Raw genomic sequence first — 15,317 nt, 5'->3', positions numbered from 1 at the left:
TTATATTGACTTCTTTTCTCCCACCAGCGCTAAATAAATGGAATCCCAGCCTGGATTTTCTTAACCATCGTCCTATGTCGTATGTACTTAGCAGGCGTTCACCGGTTTAAGGCGAACTTGGCAAACCAACGGGCGCCTGCTTTTATGACGCCCCATCCAACCTTTGCACAGGAGCATATCTATGTTTGTTTGGCGCTAAAGTAATTATTGCTAAATACATTGCGCAGTATTGTCACTTGCCTCTTAGGTTCCAACGGATTTGGAATAACAGTTAATTTTGCTTGAACAAAAGAAATAGGTGAAACTGTTTCTAGTTCGTTGTCGCAGTGATTTTGACAAAAGCAAGCTTTAAAAACTATAATTACAGCGAAGGCGCGTCTCTTTCGGTGCACAGAAAAACACTATTGTCACAAATTGCAGAGTTTTATTTTTGTGTGGCTCCAATTTTACCTAACTATAAATGTTAATACGAAGTCTTACAGGAAAAACGGACATAATTTATCATTAAAAGAGCATTTATAACTAAACTAAATTTAAAAGAAGTAATCATTAAAGGCTCAAACATTATGCGAGATTATAGTTTAAGGTGCAGATGCTATACTGACTATACCCTCCACAACTATTATTAAATAAATTTCCTGTCTTTTATCTAAAACTGATTTGACGCAGGGTTGCACAAACGGTCACATACTCTTTTATACTGGGCAATATTTTCACTTGGTCTGACCTGTCCTTTAATATTTGACAACTGGGTTGGAAAAACGTGTCGCCGTGCCCTTTCCTATATTTGTACAAATTTCGCGGCATTCATACAAAACACATTCTATAGCTTTTCGCATTGGGACATTTAGACGAAGTCGTTAGAAAACTTTGTTTTGATTTAATTATAAAAATTGCAAAAAAAAGAAAACAAATGCACGTATATAGTAAAATCGGTAAAGAATCGAAAAGAGTGTTTTAGGCGGGAACTTTGAGAATAACGTCGTCGTCGGTTCTGTGGTCGCACTTTTGATTCGAAATAATCAGGGACTCCGATGAATGCTTGTCTTTGGATTGTAATCTGGATCATATCAAAACAACCGATTATTTTTATTATTATTGCCATCTTTCGGTGGCACAAGGTTCCCGATAAACACTAAACAAAACTAGCGGTTTTGCAAAATCAATTTAATAGTTTTCGCGTAGAGAGGCGACATAAGTCATGCTTCATTTTTATTATGTGTTGATCTTAAGGGTCGTCGTCAACGGTGCCACACCCGAAAATATGTTTAAATATTACCAAGTACAGACCCACATAAATCGACCCATGTTGATTTGACACAGCGCTTATTTCGATAGGCACCCCTGCTGTTTGCAGACCACGTGACAAATATACGATATCAGACCGTGGTAAATTTTTGGCTCGCCACTCAAGGGTTGAGAAAAACTGGACGGGTGGAAGGTGGTACAAGTCTGGGCCCATTATTATATCCATGGTGCGGCGAGCATTTTCGGGTAAGGGTAACCATATTATGTTCTACTTGTGTAGCATACCAAACATTTGAAATAGCGACTACGATTTTTAACTACGTGTTAACTGCGAAAAAGCTGTTTACGTTTTTGTAGCATCTTGTAGTGTTGGAATGGCTTAAGTCAATGAATCGTTAAGCTTTTTCATAAATTGGGTTACTTACCTCAATTTTAGCACTTAAAACAATTTGCTTGCTACATATAACGTTTTTGGTGTTTTTAAGTTAAGTTATTGCTTATAGTCGAACGAGTTTACCAATTTTATGAGTTTAGCGTTTGATTTTTATGACATGGACTTGACATGGAATTGACTTGCTCTAATAATGAATTGACTGGGACTTAACTTTTTATTTTATCAAAAAGACTTGACTTGGACTTGAGTTATTTTACAAATGACTTGTTTGCAAACTGCATTTATGTGGGATAAAATGTTGTGTTCCACGAACGATCCGTAAACAATAGGTGGCTAGTCAAGTGAATCTGCCAAATCGACCGCGAAAAACCAAATGGGTAATATCAGCCGCAACAAACGGTATAGCTTGCCTGATTCTGAACTTCTTTATTTCGACGACGACTCTGGGGTGCGGCGTAGTGGCCAGCATTCTTCTGACGCAGACGATCACAAGGTAGATGAGGATGAGACCAACGAGGACAACGCACGCGTAAAACACTGCAAAGTAAATGTATAAATTTAAGTCTTTTTTTATATTTTAACTTTTCATCTCTAGGTCTACTCCACTATAACAAAAGAAAATAAATGTAAATTTAAGAACAATCAAAGTACAGCAATAAGTAACTTCTTGATCTTGAGTTTACTTTCTTTGTTTTACTTTTTAGATTTATTAAATAGATTTTAAAATAAGGGGGCCATTGCTTTCTCAATATTTTCAAAGGGGGGCACGGTGTAAAAGAGGTTGGGAACCCCTGGTTTATAGCATTCTTGAAAAACCTCTTAAATATGCAATAGAAATAATTATGTGGCGAGACCAACGACGGCTGATGTGTGTACTTGCAAGTTTGAGTTATCAGTTTTTTATTAATTGAACGTCAACGCAATTTTATTATCCCACTGATATTTCTTTCGTAACTTTAAAATAAAGCATTGAACTCCTTAATAGTCTGACGAATGTTTACTAGTTTTATCATTACCCCTCCCAAAACGAACATCCTAAACCCTAATTGTTTAAAGTCGACCCGTTGTACACCGGCTGGTTTATCAGGTTTATTGCAAGCGTTCGCTGCGGGCACATTCTTGACCGACGTCGCTGTGTGTAGCGCCAATCTTGAAATCAGCAGTGCAGACTGCAGCGACCTGCTTGCGCTTACCCAAATGTTTCGTATCTCACGCCTATTCAGGCGCATTGCTTAACAGAAGTGGCGCGACAATTAGTGAAACTGTGTCAAGTGGCCGATTGCTGTTCCACCGTCGAAATGGGCACGCGGGCTATATCGGGGCGGCAGCAAAACATACCAAAGCGAATCAGGGACGTGTTTTGAATTGCGGAAGCAGTCGTCGAGTTGTCAAAACAATTAAAGCACGATTGCGATTTTTTTCTCAAAGAATGATCGCCACACACCGAATTTTACTCTCGACTAAACGTACAAGAGCTAAATTAATTTCAATCACTCGCTCTTAACTAAGATTAAAAATTATAACCAGCAATAAAATATTCATTAAACAAATCAAGCATGGTATGTTAATTAGTATGTAAACGCCCATTTGAATCCTACCAATTTGAAGACTGGTGCTATTTAAGTTGCTAGGCGTTTATGAATTGTATAATATGCAATATTAAAAACATAAAACATAAAAATCGTCAAGTTACTCGTTTAGTCGTAATAACCAATAGTGATGAACTATTAATTAGAGTCTGAACTAAGGTCAAATCACTCTGTTTGTAGCAAGGCTAAGGATTACATATAAGAATTGCGATAGAACATGTAGCCAACTTTTGTAGTTGTATTGTAACTAGCATTTCGTCTACTAACTTTTTAAAAAAGGTTAACTAATTTACTTACTTAAACTTCCCATAGTTATTTCCCTGTCCCATTTGTCGGCTTTTGTTTCGCTTTCTTCGTTGCGTTCGGTCGGCGCTGGTGGCTCCAGGACAACATGCATGATTTACTCTTAGTACAACAAATTCACACTTCCGGGACTATGTTGTTACTCTAAAATTAGCAGAGAGAAATAATAAAAAACGTGCCATTAGTTTTGGAATCCGTCAGTAAACTAGTACATTTTAAGGGTACATGCAATTTGCACGCTTACACAATGCAGTTTGCATCAACAAGTGTCCACCGCACACAGACTAAAATGCGATGGCATCAATTTACAAAACATTGACAAGTTCTGATGTAGCGGGCAGATAGAAAGGACGGGTAGCCCGGTTGTCACGTTTCCCGCATATTTTTAGAAACTCAACACGCATCCGCCCCTCCCCGTTTAGCAAAATATTTACAGCCTAAAGGCTAATATCACAACATGTCATGCTGATTTGCCTGGTATGCAACTTTCATCACTAGACGCCTTTAAACATTTCGCTAACACTTACAACGAAACTTCCTTGCGTCACTCACAAAGTTTGTCTAATACCGCAAGGCTCTGAAACGCGATTCCACTTATCTGTCGACACACTCCGCGACAAGTTACCGTCAACTGAACAGCTCTCTACCCAAGGGACATGGCAACCCTGAATCGCTGTCTCGATGTGCCGTAGAGTGCCCACTTCTTATAATTATATAGCGATCTACTTGACATCACGCAGAGCAATATACATCTGGTTAATGCAATCGTCGCTATCGGTGTGTGGCAGCTTGCGACAGAATGACGTCAGGGAAATGACGGGTGACTGACGTTTCCACTCCTGCACCTCACTACTTAATCTGCTGAACTTCAAACAACTAGCATACAAGACGATGGGCTTTTAGCCAAGTTAGTGACACACGCCTCAGCTGCGATTTGGATTACATTGTTGAGTGCTGAAATAATAAATCATTTGGTTGACTTGACAGTAATCCGCTTGCCGTTATATTAATTTTGAAATTTAAGAAAAACGTCAGTCAGCTTATTGTATTTGTTAGCGTATAAGCTCTGAAGAAACAGCGCGTAACCTGATTTTTTCCCAATTAAATAGTTTGTCTCAAACTGTACACTCTACCAATGTGTAAAACTACTGCGCGATCGGACTTTATTAGGGTCGATTAGATCTCCCGCTGCATCAAAATGCATCTCAACCTCCGGGTAAAACCTCTTTTCCAGGAGCGCAATGAAAAAAGCGCGACCGCAAAGACAAAATTCCTGCCCCGACGCATTGGGAATTACCGCTTCTCTATCGATTCTGGCGGCGACGCAGCGCGTGCAGCGCATTCATTTCCTCGAACCAAACCAGCGTCCCGCGCTTATATGGCAGCCGGCACGGTCGCGGTCGAGGTCGCAAACCGTGGCAGCACGATCTTCTCTTCACCACCTTGCCGATCCAGTCAAACAGCTCAGACCGATGCTACCTCGGCCGGACCAAGGAGCGCAAGACCAAAACCCGGTTGGGAAGTTTGCGTAGTTCTGTGGAACGCGCTGCCGCGGTCGCGAGTCGTCGGTTCTGTTCGCTTGCGTACGCCTATGGTGTACGTTGGTGCCGCGCAAAAGCCGAGCCGTGCCGAGGACGCAGGTAAACAATATTTCGACCTTGGCTTTACCTCTGCTCACCTTTCACCTTAATCTGTTTCTTGCATCTTAACTCATGCTTTGTCAACTTACTATCTCATAAAAAAAATTTGGTTTTCCATGTTTGAGTACTAAGGAATCATTTCTTTGTTTTATAGAAAACCTAGATATAGGAAACCTTAGCTGCATTGTTTTATGGAAAAAGTGCATAAAGGAAAAAATAGTCGTTTTACTGGATGCGATACCTAGCTTTTATTGACATAAAATGCACTTTTTAGCAACCCAGTCACAGTGTTTTTACATTAAAAGCTACTCTTGGGAAACAGTTGAACTAAAATCGTAAAAATCGTAAAATTAAACTAACTTATCACGAATTGTGCCACATGACTTCCTTTAGCTATCACGTTCCCGTTGTTTGCTTTAAAATTTGATCTTATTTGTAACAAAGGCAATCGATCGAATCTAATGGCAATCATTTAAACTAAACAAATCAGATTTCGAAAAGATATACGAAGAATCGGTTACCCTACTTAAATTGTTATAGGTTTAGTGTTTATGTAAAAAACGATTTATTAGGGTTAACATCTGTGATGCGTATAAAATATAACAGCTACGCCTTAAGCATCAAAGAAATTAGTCTATGGGGAGCAAATTCGTACTTTCTGGCCAATTCTTATCACCTTTTGACCGCATAACATGTTTATTTTGAAAGGTAAGTTACATTACAACCTAGATTAAGAAGACACCAACAACATATGTTGCTTGCTATAAAGTTCACAAAGGTTCCTAGAGTGTAGCCTGAACGACTAATACAGTTGCACCATCGGTATCATAGCTGATCTCACTTTAATTTAACATCTACCGTGTTAACTTGCAAAAGGCAAGACGCTGTTGCGTTCTGCGAAGATTGAAGACTGGGCGGTTACTTTTCTGATGCCTCGCGAGTTTGCCCTCTCATAATATTTACCGCCTCTACTCCGCGCACAGCCTCACAGTTGTTAAGACCAATACCAGTTGCCGAGCATCGATCTTAGCCAGCTTTAGTCTCGGTTGTAAATAATGCTATTACGCCTCAAGCCTTCTTTGCAATTTTCAAATATCTTGACATCACTTTGCACGTGGAGGCCGACACCTGCAACCGCATTTTCGCACGTTTTTTTGGCGTGAAACAACAAATTCGCTGCGCGCGCGACTTCACAAATTCGTTTTGGTTCCGATCGGCGTCGCCCGGTGCTCATAAACCTCTCGATTAGCTTGGAACTCAATCAAATTCGGCTGACTCATGCGACGACAGCTCCATTCCTGTCGCCATCCGAAAGCGACGTGGGAATGCCGGCGTTTGCAAACAACAAGTCGCCACAGTCGGCAACAACCGGCAGCGAACTGGCTAAAAATAATGATTGCCGGTATGAGCAGCAGCAGCAGCGAAAAGCCAGCCTGCCTTCTTGCAACTGCGCCTTGGTGGACGGCTTCCGCGCAGCAAGGTACGAGACAACTCGCTTCGTCTAGTTCTCGAAATTTGGCACTGGGCCTTTTCCGGCTGCGGCGCTAGCACGGAAGCGATCAACGCCCGATGGGTCGAGTCAATTAAGCACGAAAACATCGAATCTGGCCACTAATCGCCTCAAACGCATGCGCCGCGCTAACTTATATAACATAGGCCTCGTTAAGCTTAATTGCTGTACGAGTCTGCTGCGTTAATTGCATTCTGTGTAAAGTTTGACGAGCGTTATTTAAAATAAGCTTGGTTGATTTGCAGCTTTTAGGGGCGTGGCCTTTTGTGCTAATGATCCAAATTTAATTCATATTTGATTTGACTAAAAATATCTTAATAAGAGCAAAAGAACTGGGATTTATGAAGTGCATTTAAGTTTATAGGATTCACTAAAAAATGGAACATATTCACTGTGCTAAATAATAAAGATTGACATTAAAAAAGTTAAAACTTATTATTGTACGTTGTAACAATCGTTAAGGTCCATATTTTTTTAGATATGCTGCTGACATTCGCCCTTATCCGACATAAAGTTGCGCCACTAAGCCTGTACCGTGTAATAAAACATATCCTTTCACAGACCAACTTTAGGCCGAAAGTTGTCGGCTTTTTTTATAGACACACGTCTACTTTTTAGTCAAAAATGCAGGAAAGCTTTTCACTTAATACACTTTAATTGACCAACAGGACCAGCTAGTTTTGCGACCCGACGACTTCGTCGTGTTTTTTAGCAGAACCAAGTGCCAAAAATTATTGAAAGTTAAATTAAAGTTAGATCAGATATAGATTACAACCTGCCGTCGGTCAGTTAGTCAAACCCGCGGCACAACTCTATAGCTGTTATGATTTCAATTCTGTCGGTAATATTCACTTCTAGCAGACCGTAGTTGTTTTCGATCTTTATAATACCCGAATCTCAGTCCTAACATTTCAAAAATCCTTACACTTGCTAAACCTAAAGAATCATCTCTGCGACACAATCCCAGTCCCAATTTGTTTATTGTATGCAAAGGGCACGAAACTGTCTAAATGAGGAGCTTTTGTTCAAGTCGTTCTACGTTCAAACATAGTTCTGTCTCTTAAGCGTTACTAACTGCAACCATGAAACCATGTTGGTGCAACTATGAAAATACATTAAGCAGCCTTTGCAAGAATTCTTTCGGTCCACGTCGTTCGATTACGAAGAAAGTCCGCGCTCTCCCTATTGTTCAACGGACGGTTATGATCTGCTGTGATGAACGCACTGCACATATAGCTTTGGCGTCGCTGGCACGCTGCCAATAGCGCGTCTAATCCGAAGCTGATGGATCAAATTGGCTCGCGTTAATATCATGAAGGAAAATAACGCGAAAGCAGCTGATTTTCCCGGAACCACAAATCGAATGCAAATCTATTATTGCCCGCGTGCGACTAACGACAAACACAGTAAAGCTAAACCGGCAGATCGATTAACGCCCGTCAGGACTACTTTGAGTTCCTTTATTTTGTGGTGTTAACGGTCGCGGCCTTTATACGGCGTCTACACTCAAGACTCAGGATACGTGACATTGTGTGGGACTGTTTCGTTTAAAACGCTGCCAAATTGAGCCGAATCGGTGACAGCACAATGATTCATAATTACTTGGTCGTGGGCGCAACTAATCGGAAGGAATCACAACCAAGTGATAAGAAACAGTCGTTCTCCTTACAAAATTAATTTATCAACCCTATAGCGAAAACTGTTTTCGTCGAAAGGTTTTATTAAATAAGTGTGCTTCTACAGTTGATAAAATTGCGACCAACGACAGTCTACTTTAAAACCTTACGCATAATAATCGGCAGTTCGTTTGTCTGATTTAAACCTATATTTTGACGTAATTAAGTTGTGCGCTGTGTAAATAAAACTGTATTTGGTTTCCAGCCCGTCTATTTAAAACATTTCCACTTGTTTGTGTTTTGTGCATGGCGCATACACCCGTTACTCGCAAAGCCTGGTGCTACTGGACTATATAAGCACTGCGCAGACGTGACAAACGCGAACGGAAGTTCGTAAAATCCTTCCCGTCTTGCCGCATTTTAAAAGCGCCTACAGATCGTTCGAAAACATTCCCTGTCAAGTCAAATTCAGTTTTACGCAACGTTTCACGTAGCAGATGTTTTTTATCTTCGAACTACATACAACCATTTAGATGAGTTATGGACATGGATACGAGATAGACGTAACAAGATAACTCAAGCCCATATTAGTCTGACGTCGTTTTTCTATGTGTATTGCTACATCCTGCCGGTTTATAGAACTTATATGTCACTTCATTTCGTGCATGTATGCAATTTCAGCTCGTTAAATCTGACCTTTAATGTTCCCGCACGCCCTTTTATGTTGCAAGCGTTTCGCGGAAATTCGATGCGCATATTCCACATCATTAGTTCTATTAGGGCTTGTTTGCCCGAGATTTAAGCGGTCGCATTTTGACGTTTTAGCACTTCGTTAGTCAAAAGTACCGCCTTTAGCCGTTCTGAAGAGTGTGTGGTCGCGTGGATCTTGGCTATACGCGAGACCTTCCGTCAGACAACAAACGCCAGCGAATCAGAGTATACGGCACAGCAGCATCAAATAAGGGCGAGATTAGGTAACGCTGCTGTACAATTTTCCAGTATTAAAAAATGCACAAACACTTTAGAAATTTATAATAGGCTTTTGTAAACACGAAGGTCGCTTTGATTCGTAGCGCAAACTCGCCTCCCGTTCGAATTCTTTTGACTTTCAACCAAGGAGATACTGTTTCAAGTGAGTCAGAGACAGCGAAAGCAACCCCCTGATAAATAGGAAGCAACTCACCCATAGCGCGGAATGTAAATCACTTGCGTGGGCGGGACTACTTTATTGGTTTTCTTTTTGAGGGATCCTTGGCTGAAAGATGGCCCCACATCACAATAATACATCACTTAAACGTGCTGGTAAAAACAACACGAGCCGTATGAAAAAGAGCAAAATAAGTATGAAAAGAGCAATCCAGGCTAAAAAATTAGTAGGTTAGGTTTGAAACTGTCAACTATAACTGTAAATTATTTAATGTATTGTTTTTTAAACTGTTTACGTGAGGAAATTTTCAGGGATTACATAATAACTAGTCATGGCCTGGAAGCACATTCTTCTTATTGAGTTTTACAATAAATTATTAGACAGGTTCTGCAAGCCCCTACAATTTAATCATATTAGTTTGTACGCGCAATAAATTGATTTTTCGTCATTTTAAGAAAACAAAACGAGCCCACTAATGAAAGAAAAATGGAGAAAAAGATTATTCGTAATATTAAAAGCTTAAAACAAGTCTTTTATTGTACTGCATCTCAAGCTCTAGCGATTTTGTTCCGTTTATTACACGAAAACCACCACGTGTTAAATTTCTGCGGAGGTGAAATTTCACTTAACAATTAAAACGATCAATAGACACTGAACGGGTTTGTATACCCCTGCTTTTGTAAGATACGTTACATTATTGTGGTGTTTTTGATTTCGTTGAATCATTTCCGCAGTGCCATTGTAGTCTTAAATTAAACATTTTTCTGTTTTAAAAGACGGACGCTTAGGCGTAATTGGCAATTATAGCTTTTGAAAAAAAAAAAAATGGTTCACTGACAATAAATTTAATTCGTCGTGGTATCATGATTGTCTTGAAGTAGCCTACTTGGCAGCACAGAGTAGCAATTATTAAAAGTACAACTATTTTCCGCTAGGTGGCAGTAAAGATTTACTGCCCAACAAAAAGTCTCGTTAGCTCCATTACAATGTCTGTCATTTTTTTTAAACAAACTACGCCTCTGAAACTGAGAACATCATATCTGCTCGTCATAATTATTTTTTTTGTTCCACTGAATTCAGCAAAAAATATAAGTTAAACAAAGTTAATCTAAATATGTGCGTGTTTCACGTGTATAAACTTATATCTATGCGGTATACACGAAGTATCTTAAACATATAGATGGACCATATTTATCCGGTATTCTGAAAGTCTTTGCCGTACCAAAATACACCTTTTAAACTTTTATGTCTTTCAGTTGTTTGTAAAAATCATTTAATTGTTTGCAAACACACAGCCAATGACTCTAACATTTTAACGCCAAACTATGTCCTATTTTACTTGATTCTCCTCCAAATGTTATCCTGGATTATTGCATCTTACGTAAATGTTTTCCCAGTCCTCTCATTTAGGTTATGTGCGACTTGGGCTTGTTTAGCATAAGTTTGCCAAACCTTTCGTGTTCTTATGACGGTAACTGCCACACGTGATAATAATCCTCAATTAAAAAGGATCACTGTATCGTCTCGAAAATAAATGTTGAAAAACAAAACGGGGGTGCAGATCTAAACAGAAGTAGGAACACACACTTGAAACTTCGTTCTCGCAAATAATTTGTTAGAGTGTTGCACCGAAAGAACTTGCATCAAGCATCAGCAACAACTCTATCCGTTTAAGTAAAAATCACTTTTGTAATGGCTTGAGTTAAACACTTAAGTCGGTGTTTTTAAATTACCTGACTTGATTTAATTCTTATGGGAATATAAGACTTGACTTGACTGAACTATTAACGTTAATTATTGGAGTTTGATATAAGTCGTGAGGCAAATGACTTATACTTATACTAAGGCCTCTTGATAAACAACTTTCTTTCAAAACTAAAACAGCTTTATCGTTTTATTTTTAGTTTTTGTTTTTCTTGTTTGCTATCGAAATTTTGCTTAGGTTTCAAAGTTTATTAATTTTAGAATACTTAGTTTACCAAATTTAAGTTTGTACAAATGATCTGACTTGTGACGACAATTTCTTGCAATGGTGGAATATCAATTATAAACCTGCTGACTTGGCCTATATAGGCAACTTATGAATGGAGTAGAAATTAAAACAATTTAAGTTATTCTGCAAATGACTTTACTGGGACTTACGGTAGGACAAGTGCGGGACACATGGAACATGGGGACCAATGGAACAACGGCATATTGCGCCCCCTGTTGGCAGAACTTGATAAAATTTTGGCTGTGGGAATGAGATTTTGTGTACGGAACTTTTTCCAATAAGTTCTACAGCGTGCTTTTGGAAACGACTGATTTATTTCAAATTTTCAACTTTTTAGGTGAAAAATGTACTTTTTAGCTTGATATTCGTAAGGTATTTTGATAGTCTTTAGGTAATTGTAAAGCAGTGAATATTTTTTTGTGGAAAGAGGGGATATCTAGGTGCATGTTGAAAGTTAGTTTGATTAATTGTATTCAGAGTACTGGCTAGCCATGAGTGTTTTTGTTAAAAATAGCGATTAGAGGACCTTTGGAACAGTCTGTTCTATTGGTCTCTCGATCATTTTGTGATCATATTCTTAGATTTTAAGGATAGTAGCCTAGTATGCCAACTTTTAAGACAAGAACATCTAATAAGGGGTTGTTCACTGAGGTCCAGAGCTGCGGAGTCGGACTCGCGACTCGAACTAGAGACTCGAGTAAGACCACGTAAAACTACCAGAGTCCCGAGTCCGACGTGCGCATGCGTAGTACCAAAAACTGATATTGTCAATTGCAGTTTGTAATAGCGAAATAGAAATCGCACATTTGACTATTATTATATTTGCAGATATGTTCTCCTAAAAACGAAAAACAATTGATATAATAAACCCGGGTTACAAACTCTACCAGAAAAAAAAAATATCATTTCAGCATTTTGTGCTTGTTTCCATGTGTTTTTATTTTATTTCTTAAATTTATAAATTTTCTTACGCCACTATTTCTACACCATTAACTGAGTATAGTTGGGTTATGCACTTCAGAAATACTCAGCACAGTGGTTTGTCATGCTCTGTTCCATAGGTCCCATGGGGTGTTCCATAGGTCCTGTGGGGTGGGACCGATGGAACAAAAAGTTACGTTTTTTATATTAAAAAAACATAGAAGGATATGTCTGATTTCAATCATTTTTCTCATGTGCTATGAGTACCCATAGTTGTAAGATTTCTATAGAAAATAACCGCTAGTGTTTTTGAGTAGTATTTCGAAAGATATTACCGAAAAAACAAATCCGTTCCATGGGCCCCGCACTTCTTCTACATTATTGTAGAAATTACAAAATAGTTTAAAATGTCATTCTCCGAAGCCAGTTAATCCGAAACAAACGTATAGAAATGTAGTTGACGAGTGAAAACCATGTTGAACTTCTGATCCAACAAAACAATTCCCGATAAGACGTATTCTAATAAAAAATTAGAAATAATCAAATTCCGCTACTAAGCTTCTCCCCCTTTGACTACCAAGAATGATCGACATTCTTCAAAACCAAACAGCGTGCTTGTGGTTTACCGCAGTTGATCAGCGTCAGGTTCTTTATTGTTAAATAGAAATCGTATACGATATATCTGCAACTGTAATTCACCACGTCGTTATTTAAACAGCACCATGGCAACTGTACGAACCCCATATAAAATAATCCATTTTTAAATTACGTTTGCTGCTACCATGTTGAATTTAACGATGTTGCACTGAATATGTTAAAAATGGAAATCACCTTGACCCTTGCAAGATAACGACACGTGTTTTGCGGAGGACCGACTTTTTTCTCTCTTTAACGAGTCTGGATTCCACTATACCCGCATTCATTTAAGGTGCTGGCCAGTTACTTTATCCTGGCAGGCAGGCCCACTTGGCAGAAACCAGTTCAAAAAAAGCTTGGCCTTAAAACCACGAGACATACCTATGAGAAAACTTTATTGTCATGGACATCACGTTTCGTTTTTATTTGGCTAAATCGTTGAGATAAAATTTAACAAAAATTATAAATGTTTTCATTTCGCTAATCCAATATTCTGTTCCGGGTAATTTAAGTTTCGATTAAAGTTTTGTTGTATACATTACAATTCGTGTCGACTCAATTGCAACCCTTGTATTTTGGGTTGGGAACTTCCAAGGGCAACAGTAAAAATCTCCTCCATATTTAGAAGTCAATTTCGAAGTATATGTATATATATCTTTGTATATGGCCGTATTGGTCTAATTCTAAATAGAGGGATCAGGATACAGTGCCACCTGATTCCTCTATGTATATATATATACATATATATATTACGTAATATTAAGAGAGATGTTATAGGTGTAATTACCAACTTGGCATTTTGTATTTGGACGTGACGAGTTACGAAATGTACATTGTACAGTATGTATTTTAACTTCGGAACTGTAGATTACGAAAACTCTTTTCTTAGAACCAAGCAATGAAAAAGCCTTATACGCAAATCGCATCAGTTACAAATTACTCGACCCTGGTCAAACAGGCACATGACATCATTGCAGCGGTACACGTATAGAGCCGAAAATATTTTCGCCGTCACGAAGGGAGAACGTCTTCTTGTTGGCTTTGCTTCTTTATGCCCTGCTCGTATGGTCTCTTATCGGCTGCAGGCATCTGAGTTTTGCATTCACAAAGCGCCACCGCCGCGAACACTGGCTTGTTGTACGTGACACTCACGAGTCTGCGGTAAGACCAAGTAGGCGTAGAGCCCGCAAATAGCGAACTAATAGCTATAGCGCTTATAGCGCGGTGCAAAGGGACAGATACATTCGTCAATCTTCCTGTATCACTCGCCCCTACTATAACCGTTTCTTTGACTACTCATTTATCGGGGTACACACCTAAGGACACCCATTGGAGTTGAAGGATTTAGGGTAAATTTCCACGGACCCTCTCGAAACATTTTTTTGTCGGGACTGTTTTTGCGAAATCGAGCAAAATGTGTCGTCGCATTTAGGACCTTTACCTCTTGTTGGTGTGTTTCGTTCAATCTGCAGGCTTTTATATATGACGAAAATTTTGTATTTTTTCATTGCAAGGTTTTTATATTGTGACATAAAGTCAATTTAAAATAACGCCTCTAAACCCAGGCATAGATTATTTTGAATTTGTGAACAGCAAGTACGTGAGAAACCAAGTACTATGCTATTTGGATAGATGTGTGTAGAACTCATCAAATAAGTTCAGTTGACGTGAATGCCCATTACCCGAGATTCGGAGACAAACTCGATGTGTTCTTCGGCTTAACTCAACGCGCGGTTTAACTGAGTTGCTTTATAAGAATTAGGCGGGGGGAATATTCAAGTGTGACTTAATGAATTTAGGGTATCAACTTGGCGAACGGGATGCTACGTTTTCTATGCACACTTATATAGATAACGTTAATGTTTGTGTGTGTTTGATGAAGATTCCCAATTTCTTGTAAAACGTTTATAATTCTACTTCATTCCATGGGTCGCAAATGAGACCTTAATCCGGTGGTTCTCAACCGGGGTGCACCCTGGGGTGCCATTTCTGATGCTCAAGGGTGCCAATAGGTATTTGAGAATTTTTAAGAATCTGATTTTTGTTAATTGGTAAGCTTCTTAAAACAACTATTTGTGTACGATTAGAGACCATTATATCAAGTGACATTTTCCTACATGTTTTAAGTTGATTGTATTGTTCTAATTCAATTTATAGTGACATTTTAGTAAAATACTCAACGAAAATTCCAGACGAGGTGACTAAAATCTATTTATTATTTTTTAGGGGTGCAATAAGCCATAAAAGGTTGAGAATTACTGCCTTAATCCTTGAAAAAAAAACGTGGGCCGTACATTTAATCACATGGTAATAATATTAG

At 38.9% G+C, this 15,317-nt stretch overlaps 1 protein-coding gene across 1 annotated transcript; it reads right to left on the bottom strand.

Annotated features, from left to right (window-relative positions):
- Positions 1 to 766: 766 nt before the first annotated feature.
- Positions 767 to 3,674, bottom strand: LOC146161114 (uncharacterized). Its single transcript, XM_083385803.1, has 3 exons — positions 3,529 to 3,674; positions 2,053 to 2,179; positions 767 to 1,060 (listed from the first exon to the last, which is right to left on the bottom strand). The coding sequence occupies exons 1-3, from the start codon at positions 3,626 to 3,628 to the stop codon at positions 958 to 960; spliced, it is 330 nt and encodes a 109-aa protein (XP_083241929.1). The 5' UTR covers positions 3,629 to 3,674; the 3' UTR covers positions 767 to 957.
- Positions 3,675 to 15,317: the final 11,643 nt, after the last annotated feature.

This window comes from Ascidiella aspersa, chromosome 3 (assembly GCF_963924565.1).
Source record: "Ascidiella aspersa chromosome 3, kaAscAspe10.2, whole genome shotgun sequence".
NCBI lineage: Eukaryota > Metazoa > Chordata > Ascidiacea > Phlebobranchia > Ascidiidae > Ascidiella > Ascidiella aspersa.
The sequence above is the reverse complement of the archived record's forward strand: the minus strand, read 5'-3'. Positions and strand labels throughout refer to the sequence as shown.

Excerpts from the sequence above, each read along its gene's own strand:
- LOC146161114 (XM_083385803.1), bottom strand. The coding sequence starts at position 3,628 with ATGCATGTTGTCCTGGAGCCACCAGCGCCGACCGAACGCAACGAAGAA. Across the intron at positions 2,180-3,528 it reads AATAACTATGGGAAGTTTAA|TGTTTTACGCGTGCGTTGTC; the intron begins GTAAGTAAATTA and ends TTTACTTTGCAG. Across the intron at positions 1,061-2,052 it reads ATAAAGAAGTTCAGAATCAG|ATTACAATCCAAAGACAAGC; the intron begins GCAAGCTATACC and ends GATATGATCCAG.